Source organism: Glycine max, chromosome 4 (assembly GCF_000004515.6).
Source record: "Glycine max cultivar Williams 82 chromosome 4, Glycine_max_v4.0, whole genome shotgun sequence".
Taxonomy (NCBI): domain Eukaryota; kingdom Viridiplantae; phylum Streptophyta; class Magnoliopsida; order Fabales; family Fabaceae; genus Glycine; species Glycine max.
This window is the reverse complement of record NC_016091.4, coordinates 38,086,887-38,106,796: the sequence shown is the minus strand read 5'-3', so window position 1 is coordinate 38,106,796 and position 19,910 is coordinate 38,086,887. Positions and strand designations below refer to the sequence as shown.

Sequence of the window (19,910 nt, the reverse complement as noted above, 5' to 3'; positions counted from 1 at the left end):
GCCAAAAGAATAGAAGGACCAACCGCCTAAATTCTTTTGTGTCTCTCTTCTCTCTTTCCAAGAGAATTCAAAGGACTAACCGCCTGAGAATTCTTTTGATTCTTCCCTTCCCCTTAAACAAAAGATTTCAAAGGACTAACCGCCTGAGATATCATTTGTTTCCCCTTACAAAGATTCAAATGACTAACCGCCTGAGAATTCTTTGTCCCAACACATTGGAGGGTACATCCTTTGTGGTACGAGGGTACATCTACTTGGGGGTTGTTATACTGAGAACAAGAAAGGGTACATCTCTTATGGATCAGTTCAAGTGGAGGGTACATCCACTTGGTTTATCAAAGGGTACATCCCTTCTTAATTATTTTGAGGCCACTTGATCCAACAAGTGGTATCAGAGCAGGTTTCTTGAGAAAAGTTTCACAACTTCAAGATAAATGCTCTTTAACGTGAGTAAAGTTTCACAACTTCAAGGTAGGTTACATCATAATCCCTCGACTACGGTGACTAGCCACTCATAGATATGAATAAACTAGAAATCCTATAATATAAATATACCAAGAGGGTTGAAATCCGGGCAAGGAACCCCAATGGTGATCTTCACACTTCGCTGGGGCTAAGGACTAGTTCTTACTCCTCAAAACTCTCAAAACACAATAAGATTGAAAGACTCCCAAAACATACTCTCAATCCCCATTTATAATATTATAAAATATGTTTAACTCTAGTAGGTGATCTTATACTTGTAATCTTTCCTTAATTAGTATTTATCCATTATCTTTGATAGACGATCTTATCATTGTATTGTTTCCCTAAAGATAACTCTCAAGTTCAAGTGCACACAAAATCATCATACACGTACAAAATTACCTCACATACAAAACTATTGTGTGGGTACAAAATTCACCACAATCATGATGAAAGTTCAGAGCCAAATCGATGCTCAGTTGTGATGAAAACATCACGACCATGATGAAATTTGTGGCCATACAAAATCTTGGTTCCACATACAAAATATTGGCATCACATACAAAATTGTTTGCTGCGTACAAAAATCATTATAACCATGATTCTTCAACTTTTGCCTGTTTTGAGTCATTTGTTTCTTAAAGCACTCCTTCATCACCTATCTAACATAACTAACAGTAAAACATGAGTTCTATCACAAAATATATCATGAATGCATGGAATTGATCCAAAACTACACATTAAAAAGTGATCAAAGTTCAATTTATTAAGGGGTTTCTTGGTCTATATTTAATTAGGCAATGACTCTCCATGAATCAAGGCTTGAAACAACCTTGTGTTGGGGTTTCGTGGTCTATAAAAATAAATATAAATAAACCATGAGCGGAAAAAATTTCATCCCATGGACCATGCATTACGAGGTTACTTTGTAGCATGCTTTCAAACAATAGAGAAGTTGCCTTTGATCCCCTTGTCAATAGTACGACACCTCTACTCAGTCTATGCGAGCAACAATCAGAGCGGGGTCTTGGTGCTAGCCATTGGTAGATGCGTAAGGATTTGGTTTGATAAATTTTCTCCTTCAATAGTGAATTATCAATTCCATGTTTGTCATCAGTTCCACTTCTTTCACATATATAGCAGAGTGATATGATCCAAATCTCAATCATATCTTATCTTATCAAATCTTATTTGATTAGATATATAAATAATTAATTGAATCATATCTAATTAATTATCTTATTAGAATGTGTCATATTTAATTAATTAAATCACATTTTATTAATTAACTATGAACTAAATTAAATCACATTTAATTTATTCATTTGTTCTAATTAATCACCCTATGTGTGTGACCCTATAGGAACTCACTAGACTAACAATAATATTATCTTTATAATGTTATAGATAGTGATTGACATCTAGCAATGCATCGTTGGCACCCAAGCTATGAGAATGTCAGTGATTTGATTTCAACCTTATGACAATCATTTCCGCCGTGTAGCCTTTGTCCCTTCGTCCAAATGTCTTGATCGGACATGATACATAAGAGTATCATCTTTGTGGAATATGATCATTGATTTCTAGATACCCGAGTGGACACATAAACCAAACATGTGGAATATCTCACATCATCGCATTTTTGTGTTGCAATGCATATAGCGTGTCCTGCTCTATCGAGAGGCCCATATACATCACTTCTGCTATATAAGAGGGATGAATCTTATCTACATCACTCACATCCCTCAACATGGTTCATTACAGGCTCAAGTACTACCTTTATGATCACTCTATTACAGATGATGTTTGATAGCATTAAAACCTATAACACCTACATGTAGGAGTGACTTCAAGTCGAAGGACTACTTTATAGTTGCCATGAGAAGCACTTGTGACACTTACATGACAATTATGAAACCTTCTCATAATGGGTATATCCAGTATAAATATTACTCCTAATATTTATTCATTTTTGCCAACCTAATATCTCATATCCATGACTTGTGAGACGTGGTCATCAGTTTACTCACAAAATAGCCTTAATGCACTATTATTCCCCTAGTCAACAATAATACTTGACTATGGATACTTTTAGAACAATGTTTCATAGCTCAATGAATCTAACAATCAAGTCCCACTTGATTTTCCATCAAACAAATCACCTATTCTAAGGACATTATTATACTATAAAACTAAACATAATAATTGACATGCCTCATATATATATAAATATATAAACCAAAGTCACAATACAAATATAGTTTGAAATGGATTGGCCACTAGGGCTAAGTCCAACAATCTCCCATTAGCACTAGTGTCAATCGAGTATAATCCTAAAAGCCATTGATCTAGTGTGAGAATTATGCTTTTACTAAGCAAGGTGTTCCATAAGTAGGTCACAACATTCTCTAATTTGGCTATTTGCATATCTCTTCAATGAGATGGAAGCATTAAGTATACGGGTTTGGATCACTAGTAGATCTGGGTTCCTTAGCTAGCGAGATTACTCCATTGTCATCACTAGAGAGGTTAATCGGGTTTGCAATCCTAGGAACAACACCAAGTTCAACAATAAACTTCTTAACCCAAACATCCTGCTTGTAACAACCCGCCTCGTCGCTACGATATCAACACTCTAATATGCAATAATTTCAATTTTTATAAAAATAACTTCCTTAACTTTGGCTTATGAAAATAGAAGTAATTTCGTCCCAACATACATAGGAACAACAACTTAGTACACGTCATCCACATGATGGAAAATTAAAATTTGTTCATGCATATAAGTAAAATATGAAGTTTACATCTTCGATTCAACAAAATGACTCATAATCCAACTATGGAGGAGTTGATAAACAAAATACAACTCTCTCCCAAAATAATGCCAACGTCGTCACGCCGGCTCGGTGGCTCCTCACCAGAATCTTACTCCTTGCACCCTACTGCTGTCATTCTGCTCCCACGAACAATGTTCGAGATCATCACAAGTATCAACCATGCGATACAAAATGGCAAGGGTGAGTTCATTATAAAAAGAACCAATACCAATTTCAAATAACCACAATTAGTAAGAAACATAGGCAAACATTATCGACTTACACAACATTAATTATTCGACACTCACATCCAACAATTGTTCATCATCCACATTCAACAATTACTCTTCATCCATATTCAAAAATTACTCATCATCCATCCATGGATCCAATCAAGACTGCACAGAATGATGCATGCACCTGACTCAACTCTCAAATGCAATGTGGTACATACCAATAACCAAATCCCAGGAAATAGCCTAAGCGTGTCCACACGACACTCTCACTAAGGAAACCATGCAGAGTTCATCGAGACCACCCGGCTGTGCACGTAACTTCCCCCCACCCCATAGGTGATCAGCCTGGGGCCCAAAGGAGTTCCCTACCAGGTGACGCGCCCCCTCAGTACAAAGTACACTCTGCCATAGTTATTCTATTTCCTGTGTCGTATGAGGTATAAACCATGGGCACCATCTAGTGCAATGACCATGGACAAATTAAAGCGCCTAAGAATCCCCGCAGTGAATGCTTAGATTCTTTAACCACACTAGTCCCCCACGAATGGGCCATCCGAAAAGGTCAAAGCACCCCCCATGAACATACACTACATACGATGTATGAAAGTGGCCACAAGCAAGTGCCAAAGACCATGGACCAATTAAAGCGCCTAAGCATCCCCTCATAAATGCTTAGATTCTTTAACCACGCTTGTCCCCCACGAAAGGGCCATCCGACAAGGTCAGTGCACTTCCCCCCCACGAACATACACAACATCCAACGTATCGAACATGGGCACCATCAAGTGCAATGACCATGGACAAATTAAAGCGCCTAAGCATCCCCGCAGCGAATGCTTAGATTCTTTAGCCACACTAGTCCCCCATGAATGGGCCATCTGACAAGGTCAAAGCACCCCCCCCATGAACATACACTACATACGACGTATGAACGTGGCCATAAGCAAGTGCCAAAGACCATGGACCAATTAAAGCGCCTAAGCATCCCCTCAAAAATGCTTAGATTCTTTAATCACACTTGTCCCCCACGAATGGGCCATCCGACAAGGTCAGTGCACTTCCCGCCCACAAACATACACAACATCCAACGTATCGAACATGGGCACCATCAAGTGCAATGACCATGGACAAATTAAAGCGCCTAAGCATCCCGACAGCGAATGCTTAGATTTTTTAACCACACTAGTCCCCCACGAATGGGCCATCCAACAAGGTCAATGCAGCCCCCCATGAACATACACAACATGCACATGCCAATGCATTTCCAACATCAATCAACATTCCATTTTCATATCATTCTCAACATAGACATCATCTCATCTCAATGACGTTATCAACAACAACAACAACCTCATTTCATATTCACATAATCATCAACAATAACATCAATTCATGTTGACATGATCTTTATTAACAACGCCATCTCAAATCAATATCATCATAATTATCAATATCACCACATATCAATTAAAATCCTCAATAGCGACATCAACAATAAATCACATTCCACAAACACACACACACACACACACACACACACACACACACATATATATATTTCATGCCTGAGATTTACACTCCCCAGGTCTTCAAACAACACAAATTAGATAAAGGCATCAATTTCATTCATCACAATATATATATATATATATATATATATATATATATATATATATATATATATATCGCATCCCATTCGTCAAAACATAGTTTTTCCTGAAAACCAGCATGCAACATCAATATAAAATGTATCGCATCCCATTAGTTAAAAACGTTATTTTTCTTGGAAAACCCGCATGCACGTCAAGGACAATTATATTGCATCCCATTAGTTAAAAACATCATTTTCTATAAAGGAAAATTCAACATGCAACAGGGACAGACAATTATTCTCATAGCTAAGTTCCCTGACCTTAACTAGGGTGTTAAAATGGTAAATTTTATAATAAACTCCTCTCACCTATTGTGAGCTCCCCGCGGGTCCCTCGTCACGTCACTTGGGGATTTCTTTTTCGTCCCAACTCTTCGGTTCCACGTAAGCCTCTACCATACCAAAACGAAGAAGACTTAATATGGATTTCAGAAATAAAGCTAATAGCAATGCTCTGGGTCAAACACCCACGTCACTGCATGAAAGTGCCGAGAGCATTTCGGGTTTTACAAAGGGACATCATTTTGAAATTCCGATCACGCCAATGTGACCGGGGTTCAGTGAAAGTCCCGAAAATAACACCTATTTCATGAAAAGATAATGTTTACAAGTCTCTTTCTCTAGGGTTTTTTTAGAGGAAGTGTAAAACATGCAATGGCGGTTTCCAAACTCATAAATGATGTAAAGGTAAGATGAAACTAACAAGAAACAAGCGTAGAACTATGGTTACCTTGAAGGAAAACGAAAGGTTAGATCAGGCTTCGCTCTCAACCGAAATCGCAAGGCAAGTTGGAAGATTCCACTTCGGTTGAAGGGTTTCTCTCGGTGTGGGGTTTCAACGGAGAACAATGGCGGTTTGTGGTGGCTACTGGTTGCTGTGGATGATGGAGAAAGTGCTTGGGATGTTGGAAATGGTTTTGGAAGAAAGAAGGAGAAGAAATGGCGTTTTTCCAATTCTAATTGGACTACAAGGCTCAAAACGCACAAGTGACTAAGGCTCTCAGAAACGGAAACGTTGTGCACACTCCAGACGTCTTCTTAAAGATCCCAACGGTCCGATCATTGACAAGTGTTCTGTGAAGCTCCAGACATAATTTCGAGAAGATCCAACGGTTAATGAAGGCCGGGAAGCGTTTATACCGAGATAGCTTCATGTAGCTTCCTTGAGAAGCTTCATTAAGAGGCTTCCTCGAGAAACTTCCTCATGGCTTCTTTGAGAGGCTAGATTCTTATCTACCCACACCCCTCTATTAACTAAATTAATCTCCTTGAAAATAATTACGTATAAAATAACACAACAAAATAATCAAACATCAAATATAATTACTAATATATATATATATATATATATATATATATATATCAAGGTGTTACAACTCTCCCACCCTTTTAGAAATTTCGTCCTCGAAATTTACCTGACTCGAACAAGGATGGATGAGCTTCTCACATCTGACTCTCTAGTTCCCACGTGGCATCTTCTCCTAATGCACCTCCCCAGATCACCTTGACCAACGGAATCTCTTTCCCTTTTAGGTGTTTTGTTTGCCTATCCTCAATCCTCAAAGGCAATGTTTCATATGTCAAATTCTCCTTCACTTGTACATCATCCAATTCAATTACATTGGATGGATCATGGATATACTTAAGGAGTTGAGACACATGAAAGACATTGTGAAGATTAGAAAGAGACGGGGGTAATGCAATTTGGTATGCTACAGGGCCAACTCTCTTAAGAATTTGGAAAGGACCGATAAAGCGAGGTGTGAGTTTTTGGGATTTCAATGCTCGACCAACCCCAATCCACAGAGTGACTCTCAAGAATACATGATCACCAACCTCGAATTTCAGATCTTTCCTCCTCTTGTCATGATAACTTTTCTGCCTACTCTGAGCAGTCCTCATCCTTTCTTGGATAAACTTGACCTTCTCTGTGGTTTGTTGTACCACTTTTGATCCTAAGGTGAGGCCTTCTCTAGGCTCTAGCCAACATAGGGGTGTCCTACACCTTCTACCATACAAAGCTTCATAGGGAGCCATGCCAATCGTAGAGTGAAAACTGTTATTATAAGTGAACTCTATCAACGGAAGGAAAATCTCCCAACTTCCTTTTTGCTCTAAGACACATGCCCTCAAAAGGTCCTCCAGAGACTGAATGGTCCATTCAGTCTGGCCATCAGTCTGTGGATGGTAGGCTGAACTTAGTCTAAGCTTGGTCCCCAACGCTCTGTTCAAGCTCTCCCAAAATCTAGAGGTAAATCTAGGATCTCTATTAGATACTATGCTAGATGGCACACCATGTAACCTGACAACCTCACTTATATACAGGGAGGTCAACTTCTCCAAGGAAAATTTGATATTAATGGGAATGAAGTGAGCAGACTTAGTCAGTCTATTAACAATAACCAGATAGAATCTAAACCTCTAGCGGTCCTAGGTAGTCCTACCACAAAATCCATGGAAATATTGTCCCACTTCCACTGAGGTATCTCTAAAGGTTATAACTTCCCTGAAGGTCTCTGATGTTCTATCTTAGCCTTCTGATAGACTAAATATGCATACACAAACTCACTAACCTCTCTCTTCATGTAGGGCCACCAAAACATCATCTTTAAATCCTGATACATCTTGGTAGCACCAGGATGGATGCTCAAATTACTCCTATGTCCTTCCTCTAAGATCATCTTCCTAAGTTCAGGCATATTGGGAACACAAATCCTATCTTGAAGTCTCAAAACTCCATCTAATCCAATATTGAAACTATTGTCCCTTCCTGGCTCTATAACCTCTAACTGAGTCCTTAGAAAAGGATCAATCTTTTGGCCCTCCTTGATATCTCCTAGTAACTTACTAGTGATCCTCAAAGTTCCTAATTTCACACTATTAGAAGTAACCTCATATGCAAGACTAAGGTCTCTAAATTGTTCTAGGAGATCCATCTCTCTAATCATCAAGGTAGACATATGTAGAGATTTCCTACTCAAGGCATCAACCACTACATTGGCTTTACCGGGATGGTAGCTAAGCTCAAAATCATAATCCTTGAGAAACTCTAACCATCTCCTTTGTCTCATGTTCATCTCCTTCTGACTAAACAAGTACTTAAGGCTCTTAGGATCACTAAACACCTTGAACTTAGAGCCAAACAGATAATGCCTCCACATCTTAAGGGAAAAAACCACAGCAGCCAACTCTAGATCATGGGTGGGATAATTCCTCTCATGTGTCTTAAGCTGTCTAGAAGCATAGGCCACTACTTGGTCATTTTGCATCAACACTCCTCCTAAACCCATCTTTGATGCATCACAATACACCTCAAATGGTTTTCTCGAGTTAGGCAAAGCTAGCACTGGAGCAGTCGTCAATCTTTCCTTAAGGGTTTGGAAACTATGCTCACATTGGGTATCCTACACAAAAGCTTGACCCTTACGAGTCAGTTTAGTCAATGGTAGAGCCAACTTGGAGAAACCTTCTATGAATCTCCGGTAGTATCCTGTTAAACCTAGAAAACTCTTAATCTAAAAAATAGACTTAGGACTCTCCCACTCAAGAACGACTTCTATCTTAGAGGGATCCACAACTATACCCCCTTGAAATATCACATGCCCTAGGAAACTAACTTTCTCTAACCAAAACTCACACTAGGACAACTTAGAATAGAGTTGTCGGTCCTTAAGGGTATGCAACACAATCCTCAAATGTTCTTCATGTTCCTCTCTAGTCTTGGAGTATACCAAAATATCATTTATGAATACTACCACAAAACTATCGAGGTAAGGGTGAAAGACTCAATTCATGTAGTCCATAAACATTCCTGGAGCATTAGTCACACCAAAGGGCATGACTAGATACTCATAGTGACCGTAACGGGTCCTAAAAGCAGTCTTTGGTATATCCTCAGACTTCACTCGGATCTGATGATAACCCGACCTAAGGTCTATCTTGTTAAACACACAAGCTCCTACCAGCTGGTCCATAAGGTCATCTATTCTAGGCAAAGGGTACTTATTCTTAATCGTTACCTTATTCAACTGGCGGTAATCCACACACAACCTCATGGTTCCATCTTTCTTCTTCACTAATAACACTGGTGCTCCCCATGGAGACATACTAGGCCTAAAAAATTGCTTATCCAACAACTCCTCAAACTGTTTCTTAAGCTCAGCTAACTCTATAGGAGACATCCTATAAAGAGATATGGATATGGGTCCAACACCAGGTACTAAGTCTATGGAAAACTCTATCTCTCTTTCAGGTGGCAGACCGAACTTATCCTCAGGAAACTCTCTAACAACAGGGAGGTCACACATAGAAACCTTTGTCTCTACTTCCAGGCTAGACAGGATCATGTACACTTGAGCACCCCCCCTCTTAACCCCCCTCACAACTTGGTTGGCAGAGATAAACATCATATCCTTACTCACTCCAGAATCATTAAACACCACACTTTTATCAAAACAGTTTAACAAGACATGGTTGGAAGATAACCAGTCCATACCAAGAATAACATCAATTTGGCTCAAAGGCAAATGAATCAAATTAATCAAGAATGTTCTACCAGAAATCTGCACAGGACAATTCAAACACACATCAGAAGTTAACACAGAACCACTAGTAGGGGTCTCTACCACTAGATCTTAATTTAAAGAAGACACAGAAAGCTTAAGTCATCCTACACACAAACAGGATATAAAGGAATAGGTTGCACCAGAATCAAACAACACAAGTAACGAAATCCCATTTATGAAACATCTACCTTGGATTAGATCTTTGGATTTCGAAGCTTCGACACCATTAAGGGTAAATACTCTTCCTGTGGCCTTTGGATGTCCAGTTTGACCATTCGGGCCTCCACCATTTTGCTCTTTCTTGAGTCGTGAACAATCTCTTTGAGTGTGTCCCTTTTGTCCATAATTAAAATAGATCATATCGTTATCTGGACAATTTGAGGAGATGTGCCCTGGCTTCCTACATCTATAACAAATGATATGAGTGGGGAAAGTATTGGGTTTGCTACCACTACCACCTCTAAATCCCCTAGCAATAATCCTCTGATTGTCATGGCGGTTACCATATTGCTTAGGAGGGGTCGAGTATGGTTTTCCCCGATGTTGAGGCCTATTCTTTTTGTTCCTCATTGGACTTGTACTCCTATAATAGGTCGCCCTATCTCGGGAGTCTTCATCCCAAATCTGACACATGTTAACCAAAAGTGGGAACTGATGAACACCTTGGTAATTCACAGCTTGCTTCACTTCAGGTCTTAAGCCATTCAGAAACTTTACACACTTGGAACTTTCACCATCTCTCCCTTGATAATGGGGAAAGTATCTCACCAGCTCCTTAAACTTGGCTGCATATTCAGCCATAGTCATGTTTCCCTGCTTAAGCTCCAAGAACTCCATCTCTTTCTTGTTCCTAACATCCTTAGGAAAGTATTTCTCCAAAAATACCCTCTTGAAGACATCCCAGGTCACATCTTGACCTTTAGCCTCTACGCATTGGCGAGTATTCTCCCACCAATACTCAGCTTCTTCCACTAGAGTATATGCACCAAAAGCAACCTTTTGCCCTTCCGGGCATGCCATCACTCGGAAAATTTTCTCAATTTCCCTTATCCAGTTCTGAGCACCATCAGGGTTGTATCCTCCATTAAAAAAAGAGGGTTGCTTCATTGGAAGCGGTCCAACCCCTGGTACTCAGCAGCTCCACCAGGTTCTCCCTTGTTTGGATTCCCTATAGCCTGAGCTAAGGCTTGAAGGGCATCAGCTATCACACGATCATTCCGTCTAGCCATCACTCCCTATACACACCAGGGAGTTAGACTTGGAAGGAATACACGCAAACAAAGAACCACACAAAATCACAACCATCACAAGTTCCTACTTGGTTACTTTTGAGAGTTGATGCCCCAAGACATTAACACCCACTTCCCATCATTAGTATTTTCTGATCGCTTGCCATATCATCCCATTGCCCTTCATAAATTATACAGATGGCCAGTCTGATAACCCGTGACTCGGCATTGAAACTCATGGTATAACAGACATCAGAAAAACAAATCCAATAAGACAACAACAATCAAATCTCTATAGCTCGTAGGAACACAATTAGTGAGTAAGTGCTAATAGCAAACAATGAACATCAAGCATTAGCAAACAACCAACATCACGCATTCAACAAAGCAATCAGAGAATGCACAGAAAAACATAGCAAACTCACAACTCACTGGCCGAAAGGTTCGACCTGCTCTGATACCACTAAATGTAATGACCCACCTCATCGCTACGATATCAGCACTCTAATATGCGATAATTTCAATTTTTATAAAAAGAACTCCCTTAATTTTTGCTTATGAAAATAGAAGTAATTTTGTCCCTACATACATTCGCTAAAAAATACACATTTACTTAGGTGAATATTATATATATATATATATATATAGCAACAACAACTTAGTATACGTCATCCACATGATGGAAAATTAAAATCTGTTCATGCATATAAGTAAAATCGGAAGTTTACATCTTCGATTCAACAAAATAACTCATAATCACACCTATGGAGGAGTTGATAAACAAAATACAACTATCTCCCAAAATAATGCCAACGTCGTCACGTCGGCTTGGTGGCTTCTCAACAGAATCTTACTCCTTGCACCCTACTGTTGTCATTCTGCTCCCACGAACAATGTTCACAATCATCATAGGTATCAACCACACGATACAAAATTGCAAGGGTGAGTTCATTATAAAAGAACCAATACCGATTTCGAATAACCACAATTAGTAAGAAAAATAGGCAAACATTATGAGCTTACACAACATTCATTATTCGACACTCACATCCAACAATTGTTCATCATCTACATTCAACAATTACTCATCATCCATATTCAACAATTACTCATCATCCATCCATGGATCCATTCAAGACTACACAGAATGATGCATGCACCTGACTCAACTCTCAGATGCAATGTGGTATGTACCAATAACCAAATTCCAGGAAATAGCCTAAGCGTGTCCACACGACACTCTCACTTAGGAAACCATGCAGAGTTCGTCGAGACCACCCGGCTGTGCACGTAACTACCCCCCCCCTCTATAGGTGATCAGCCTGGGGCCCAATGGAATTCCCTACCAGGTGACGTGCCCCCTCAGTACAAAGTACACTCTGCCACAGTTATTCTATTTCCTGTGTCGTATGAGGTATGAACCGTGGGCACCATCAAGTGCAATGACCATGGACAAATTAAAGCGCCTAAGCATCCCCGCAGCGAATGCTTAGATTCTTTAACCATACTAGTCCCCCATGAATGGGCCATCCGACAAGGTCAAAGCACCCCCCCATGAACATACACTACATACGACGTATGAACGTGGCCACAAGCAAGTGCCAAAGACCATGGATCAATTAAAGTGCCTAAGCATCCCCTCAGAAATGCTTAGATTCTTTAATCATGCTTGTCCCCCACGAATGGGCCATCCGACAAGGTCAGTGCACTCGCCCCCCCACGAACATACACAACATCCAACATATCGAACATGGGCACCATCAAGTGCGATGACCATGGACAAATTAAAGCGCCTAAGCATCCCCGCAGCGAATGCTTAGATTCATTAACCACACTAGTCCCCCATGAATGGGCCATCCGACAAGGTCAATGCACTCCCTCATGAACATACACAACATGCACATGCCAATACATTTCCAACATCAATCAACATTCCATTTTCATATCATTCTCAACATAGACATCATCTCGTCTCAATGACGTTATCAACAACAACAACCTCATTCATATTCACATAATCATCAACAATAACATCAATTCATGTTGACATGATCTTTATTAACAACGTCATCTCAAATCAATATCATCATAATTATCAATATCACCACATATCAATTAAAATCCTCAATAGCGACATCAACTATAAATCGCATTCCAATCTCACACACACACACACACACACACACACACACACACACACACACATATATATATATATATCTATATATATATATATATATATATATATATATATATATATATATCGCATCCCATTTGCCAAAACATAGTTTTTCCTGAAAACCAGCATGCAACATAAATATCAAATGTGTCGCATCCCATTAGTTAAAAACGTTATTTCTCTTGGAAAACCCGTATGCACTTCAACGACAATTATATTGCATCCCATTAGTTAAAAACATCATTTTCTATAAAGGAAAAATCAGCATGAAATAGGGACAGACAGTTATTCTCATAGCTAAGTTCCCTGACCTTAACTATGGTGTTAAAATGGTAAATTTTATAATAAACTCCCCTCACCTATTGTGAGCTCCCTGCGGGTCCCTCGTCACGTCACTTGGAGATTTCTTTTTCGTCCCCGCTCATCGGTTCCACGTAAGCCTCTACCATATCAAAACGAAAGAGACTTAATATGGATTTCAGAAATAAAGCTAATAACAATGCTCTGGGTCGAACACCCACGTCACTACATGAAAGTGCTGAGAGCATTTCAGGTTTTACAAACGGACATCATTTTGAAATTCCAATCACGCCAATGTGACCAGGGTTCAGTGAAAGTCACGAAAATAACACTCATTTCATGAAAAGATAACGTTTACAAAGTCTCTTTCTCTAGGGTTTTTCAGAGGAAGTGTAAAACATGCAATGGCGGTTTCCAAACTCATAAATTATGTAAAGGTAAGATGAAACTAACAAGAAATAAGCGTAGAACCATGGTTACCTTGAAGGAAAACAAAAGGTTAGATCGGGCTTCGCTCTCAACCAAAATCGCAAGACAAGTTGGAAGATTCTGCTTCGGTTGAAGGGTTCCTCTCGGTGTGGGGTTTCAACGGAGAACAATGGCGGTTTGTGGTGGCTACTGGTGGCTGTGGGTGACGGAGAAAGTGCTTGGAACATTGGAAATGGTTTTGGAAGAAAGAAGGAGAAGAAATGGCATTTTTCCAAAGCTAATTGGACTACAAGGCTCAAAACGCACAAGTGACTAAAGCTCTCGGAAACGGAAACGTCGCCCTCACTCCAGATGTCTTGTCAAAGATCCCTATGGTCCGATCGTGGACAAGTGTTCTGTGAAGCTCCAGACCAAATTTCGAGAAGATCCAACGATTAACGAAGGCTGGGCAGTGCTTTTACCGAGACAACTTCATGTAGCTTCCTTGAGAAGCTTCATTAAGAGGCTTCCTCGTGGCTTCTTTGAGAAGCTAGATTCTTATCTACCCACACCCCTCTATTAACTAAATTAACCTCCTTGAAAATAATTACGTATAAAATAACACAACAATATAATCAAACATCAAATATAATTACTAATAATATATGTGTGTGTGTGTGTGTGTGTGTGTGTGTGTGTATATATATATATATATATATATATATATATATATATATCAGGGTGTTACACTGCTCACCTTGCATCAAAGGCAGCTATATACTTAGTCTTATTAATAAAATTGACGATTGTCCCTTTCCTGAAACTCTTCCAACTTACAACATTGCCATTCATGTAAAACACAAATCCTGACTGTGATTGAGAATCATTCGTATTCATTTGGAAGCTAGTGTCAATGTAACTTCTTACAACAAGCTCTTCCTCAACTTCATATGCCTAGAATGAATCCTTAGTCCTTCGCAACTACTTTAGGATATTCTTGGCAGTGATCTAGTGACCTTCACCAAGATTAGATTGATACACTACTACAATTTTTAGATTTAACATCGCACGGTTAACATCGGTTATTCACAAAACCGATGTTAACAAAAGCGCGGTGGCATTTTTTGTAAATAATTAGACATAGTTAACATCGGTTTCGGAAAAACCGATGTTAAGTACTATATATTAACATCGGTTATTTAAATAACCAATGTTACTATGGAGTAGTTAACATCGGTTGTCGTTGTTAACATCGGTTTGGTAAAAACCGATGTTATGGAGTTGATTTTAACATCGGTTTTCTTAAAACCGATGTTACCTAGTTGTTTTTAACATCGGTTATTTTTAAAAAACCGATGTTGTTGTCATTATATATTAAAAATCTGATTCTGCAGAACCCGCGCGCTCGAACCCTATCGTTCTTCTTCTTTCTCCTTCTGCCCTAAGTTCGTCTTTGTCGCAAACTGGCCTGCACTTCTGTGACAGCAACCACATTGTGGAGTTCGTGTGTGTGAAGTTCGTCTCTGCCACTTATTGATTGAGGTACATCCTTTCATTTTAACATTAGGCGTTCCTCGTTTTAACATTTGCTCGCTTTCACAGGTCGAAGAAATCTAGGAAAGGAAAGAGTTCCAAAAAGGGTGGGAATCGATTTTGGAAGTGCATTGTGGTTCGCCTTAAGACTCCCAGGGCGTTCTTCTTATTTCTCCTTCTGCCCTAAGTTCTTCTTTGTCACAAACTGGGCTGCGCTTCCGTGACTGCAACCACATTGTGGAGTTGGTCTTTGTGGAGTTCGTGTCTGCCACATATCGATTGAGGTACGTCCTTACGTTTTAACATTAGGCGTTCCTCGTTTTAACATTTTCTCACTTTCGCAGGTCGAAGAAAACTACGAAAGGAAAGGGGGGGAAGCGATTTTGGAAGTCCATTGTGGTTGGCTTTAAGCCTCCCAGGGAAGCCATCGAAGGTATGTCTCTGTTGTCAAGTTATGTCTAAATATGAGAACAATATAATGCTTGAAATGGAGTATGGGTGTGAGATGCTAAAGTATATTGATTGCTTGCTCTTGTACTATTTGCATTGTGGGGATATAGTGCTGGATTTGTTATGGGAAATTCTTTGATAAACCTAAAACTCTATATGTCATCTTAAAACCTAAAACCTAATGTTGTGATTCTGCTGTGAGGATATGATAAATAGCCTGGGGTACCTTTCTGCTAGTGATTCCTGTTGATTTATCCACTTGTGTTTCCAGAATCTAATTTTCTCTCCATCTCCCACCTTCCACCTCATGTTATTTTGAATAACCATTCCCTATTGTGATTGATTAAAAGCGTGTTTTAGATCCCTCCACTAAACAGATTGCTTTGCTGAGTTTCCTGTTTCTTCAAGGTTCCTCCATCCACCATATTTCGATTTCAGAACTCTGGTCCACAGCTCACCATTTTCTTGCATTAATTGCCACTTCCATTTTCCAAGTAGTGCGAGGTTGAATATTTCAATATCCTTGATGCCCAAGCCAGCCTTTTCTTTTGGTAAGCATACCGATTTCCATTAAATCCATGCAATCCTTTTGTGAATTGCCTTCCTTCATAAAAAACTTCGCTGCAGCTTTAAAAATTGCCTTCTGAATTTCTTCATCCATGAAAGGTGCCTGAAGCTCGTTATTCTGCTGTAGATTAACAGTTTGAAACCTGATTCCATCAATCTTGGGTCGCTGACCAATTGGTTCTTGGAACTTATGGAACAAAAAGGATTTCACCTCTTCCTTCACCTTGTGTGGGTCGTCAGTCCATGAACCATCAATGAATACACCCCTGATAGAATTTCTATTTCGGTTAGCATTCATCAATAGGTGGAAAAAACCTGTGTTACAATCGCCTTCTTTTAACCATCTTCATCTGGATTTCTGCCTAAGTAAGGATTGATGGGCTTGGGCAGCAACCCAAAGAGAATCATGTAACTGCTTCCTCTCCAATTTTTCTTGCTCTGTTAACTGTCTATGCATTGAGTTCTCCTCCAGTTTATTTAAATCCGATTCCAGCTTTGTGACCTTTTTGAATGTATCTCAACAAACTTCTTCTTCCTCTATCATGAAGAATTCTTCTTCTTCTTCCACTCAGAGGAAGTGTGCTTTTGCTAGAAAGTGTGCTAGGCTGGTCAAAGAGCAAAGGGCTCGTTTCTACATCATGAGGCACTGTGTCATTATGCTCATATGCTGGCATGAGTACAATGATTCATGAAACACAACAAAAAAGATCTACCAAGTTCAAAAAAAGTTGTATTTTTTTTCTTAAGTCCCTCTTTGTTCACTTTGTATGAGATCCTTCCTGTTGGGCATGAGGTTTTTCTTGGAGTCAACAAGTGTACATAGAAAATTTTCTTCTTCTTTTTTTTAATTTGTCTTCTGTTGTGGGCTAGAATTATTGAATCATGGTTTTTTGTTAGGTTGGGGTTTGAACTTCCATTGAAGGGAGCTCATCTTCATGGTTCAGGTGGTGTTTTTAAGTTTAATTTCTTGTGTACCTAAGAATAGGGCAAATATATGGTACATTAGAATTGATATCTTCTCCCCCCCTTTTCATTGTGAAATAGATATCTTCTCCAGGAGAATTTCCACTCCCAACCAGATTCTCCAAAGATCCCCATGCTTGCCACTGTCTTTAATTTTTGGGATGATATTTGATATAATTTTGGGTATTTGTCTTTAAGAGTAATTCCATCTCCCACCCAAGAGTCTTCCCAAAATAGGATTTGATCACCACTACCCAGTTTCCAGCGAAATTGGTTATTGACAGCAACCATGCTGTTGTGATGAATAATAGATCTTAAATCAGACCACCAAGAGGAAAAAATCTGCTTAGGAGGGCCCTCTTCCAAGCCTCTCCAACCCCTGTACTTTGAGGTGAGTATTTTGCTCCATAGATGATCTTGTTGCTGGAACATCAACCATTTCCACTTCATAAGAAGAGCTCTATTAAAAGCCATCCAGATTGGGCTGGTAAAGACTTTGTCTCTATCAAAAGTTATAGACTTTGGAATACCATGCAATTTTCACAATCTGGTGTAATCACTCTTCATAGGAATGAAATGGGCAAATTTTGTAAGTCTGTCAACGACAACCAAGATGGTGTTGAACCCATGAGAAGCAGGTAAACCGGTTATGAAGTCCATAGCAATATCTTCCCACACTTGTGATGGAATGGCTAGTGGTTGCAATAATCCTGCAGGTAGAGAAGTTGCTATTTTAGCTCTCTGACAGATGTCACAACTCTGCACAAAGCTGTTTACATCCTTCTTCAATGATGTCCAGTAGAATTGGCTTGCAATTCTAGTTGTAGTTCTTTTTATCCCAGCATGCCCCCTATGAGAGAGTTATGAAATTCTTTCAGCAACATTTGAATCAATTCTTTTTCCTCAGGAATTACTACCCGATTCTTCCAATACAACAAATTACCCTTGATTGTGTAATTTGTCTGTGATTCTGGTTGTTGTTTACACAACTGTATCAGTTCCTGCAATGCAACATTCTTTATAGTGGCTTGTTCAATCTTCTGCAGTATACTACTTGAGGTTCAGACCAAGACAACATCATCATTCATGACAAAGAATCAGCAGCTAGATTCTCCTTTCTGGCCTTGTATTCAATCACACAATCATATCCCAAAAACCTGTGTAACCACTCCTGTTGTTCAGGTGTCTGTAGGGGTTGTTCCATCAATGATCTCAAGCTTTTTTGATCAGTTTTGATAATAAATTTGTGTCCCAGCAAGTAGTGTCTGAACTTAGCTATAGCTTCAACAATTGCTAACATCTCTCTAAATTAGTCAGATTTCTTTTGCACTCTAGGTGCAAGTTTCTTGGAAAAAAATGCTATTGGATGGCCATTCTGATGTGATACTGCTCCAATACCAGTGTCGGAAGAATTAGTTTCCAGAATGAAGGGCAGCTGGAAATTAGGAAGAGCTAACACTAGAGCTGAAGTCATGACTTTCTGCAATTGAACAAATGTTGTCTCTGCCTCTGGTGTCCACTTGAATGCTTCTTTTTTAAGTAAATCTGTCAATGGTGCAGCAAGCTTTGCATATCCTTTGATAAACCTTCGATAGTGACCAGTGAGGCCTAAGAAACCTCTTAGCTGCTTGATATTGAGTGGTGTAGGCCACTCTAGAACTGCATGCGCCTTAGTAGCATCCATAGCAACTCCTTCACCTGAAACTATATGTCCCAAGTACTCTATCTCCAATACACCAAAAGAGCATTTAGACAACTTAGCAAACAAAACATTTCTTTCAATACTTTGAATACAACCTCTATATGGCATAAGTGTTCATGCCATGTGGAACTATATACCAATATATCATCAAAAAACACTAACACATATTTCCTTAAAGCATGTTGGAAAATATGGTTCATCAAACACTGAAAAGAAGTCGGAGCATTGGTTAAACCAAATGGCATTATTGGGCAAAATTTTGACTATGATAGGCAAAATTGCCTTATTGGCCAGAATTTGTTTATTGTTGCAGTGAAATTTTCTTTTTCTGCTGGTTTAAGTTGATTATGGATGTTGTATTTTAATTGAAATGTAGATAATAGGCTTTAAAAGGGTTTAAATACACTGTGGATAATTTCTGTATGCTTTTTTTAGGCTTATCATTTACTACTGCTAATTGGCGTTGCTGTGGAAGCTCTTTGATTATAGCAACTCCAGGTATGTTTGTACGGTCTACTATCTTTATATGTATTATGATAGACTACTGTTTTGACATTTGTCGTAGCATTTATATACACATATACTGCTGTATTTGTTTGGTAGATAAATTGTTGTATTTGTTTGACTAACTTATCTAAGATCAATTCAGTATTTGTCAATAGTACTTGTCCCCTAAAGCTATCTTTGAAATCCAGCTTGTGCTGTTGACACACACACACAGGCACACGCACACACACACACAGCCACAAACCCACAGAGACACACACACAAACACACACACACACAGAGCCAGACACTCAAAGACACACACACAGCCACAGACACACAAACACACACACACAGACA

The 19,910-nt window shown here is 39.2% G+C and overlaps 2 protein-coding genes across 2 annotated transcripts; both read right to left on the bottom strand.

The window, feature by feature from the left end:
• Positions 1–9,719: 9,719 nt before the first annotated feature.
• Positions 9,720–10,840, bottom strand: LOC106798574 (uncharacterized). Its single transcript, XM_014775172.1, has 2 exons — positions 9,922–10,840; positions 9,720–9,730 (listed from the first exon to the last, which is right to left on the bottom strand). Exons 1-2 carry the CDS (start codon positions 10,838–10,840, stop codon positions 9,720–9,722), a joined length of 930 nt encoding a protein of 309 aa, XP_014630658.1.
• Positions 10,841–18,671: 7,831 nt separating this feature from the next.
• On the bottom strand, positions 18,672–19,172 carry LOC106798573 (uncharacterized mitochondrial protein AtMg00860-like). The gene has a single exon (XM_014775171.1). It carries the CDS (start codon positions 19,170–19,172, stop codon positions 18,672–18,674), a length of 501 nt encoding a protein of 166 aa, XP_014630657.1.
• Positions 19,173–19,910: the final 738 nt, after the last annotated feature.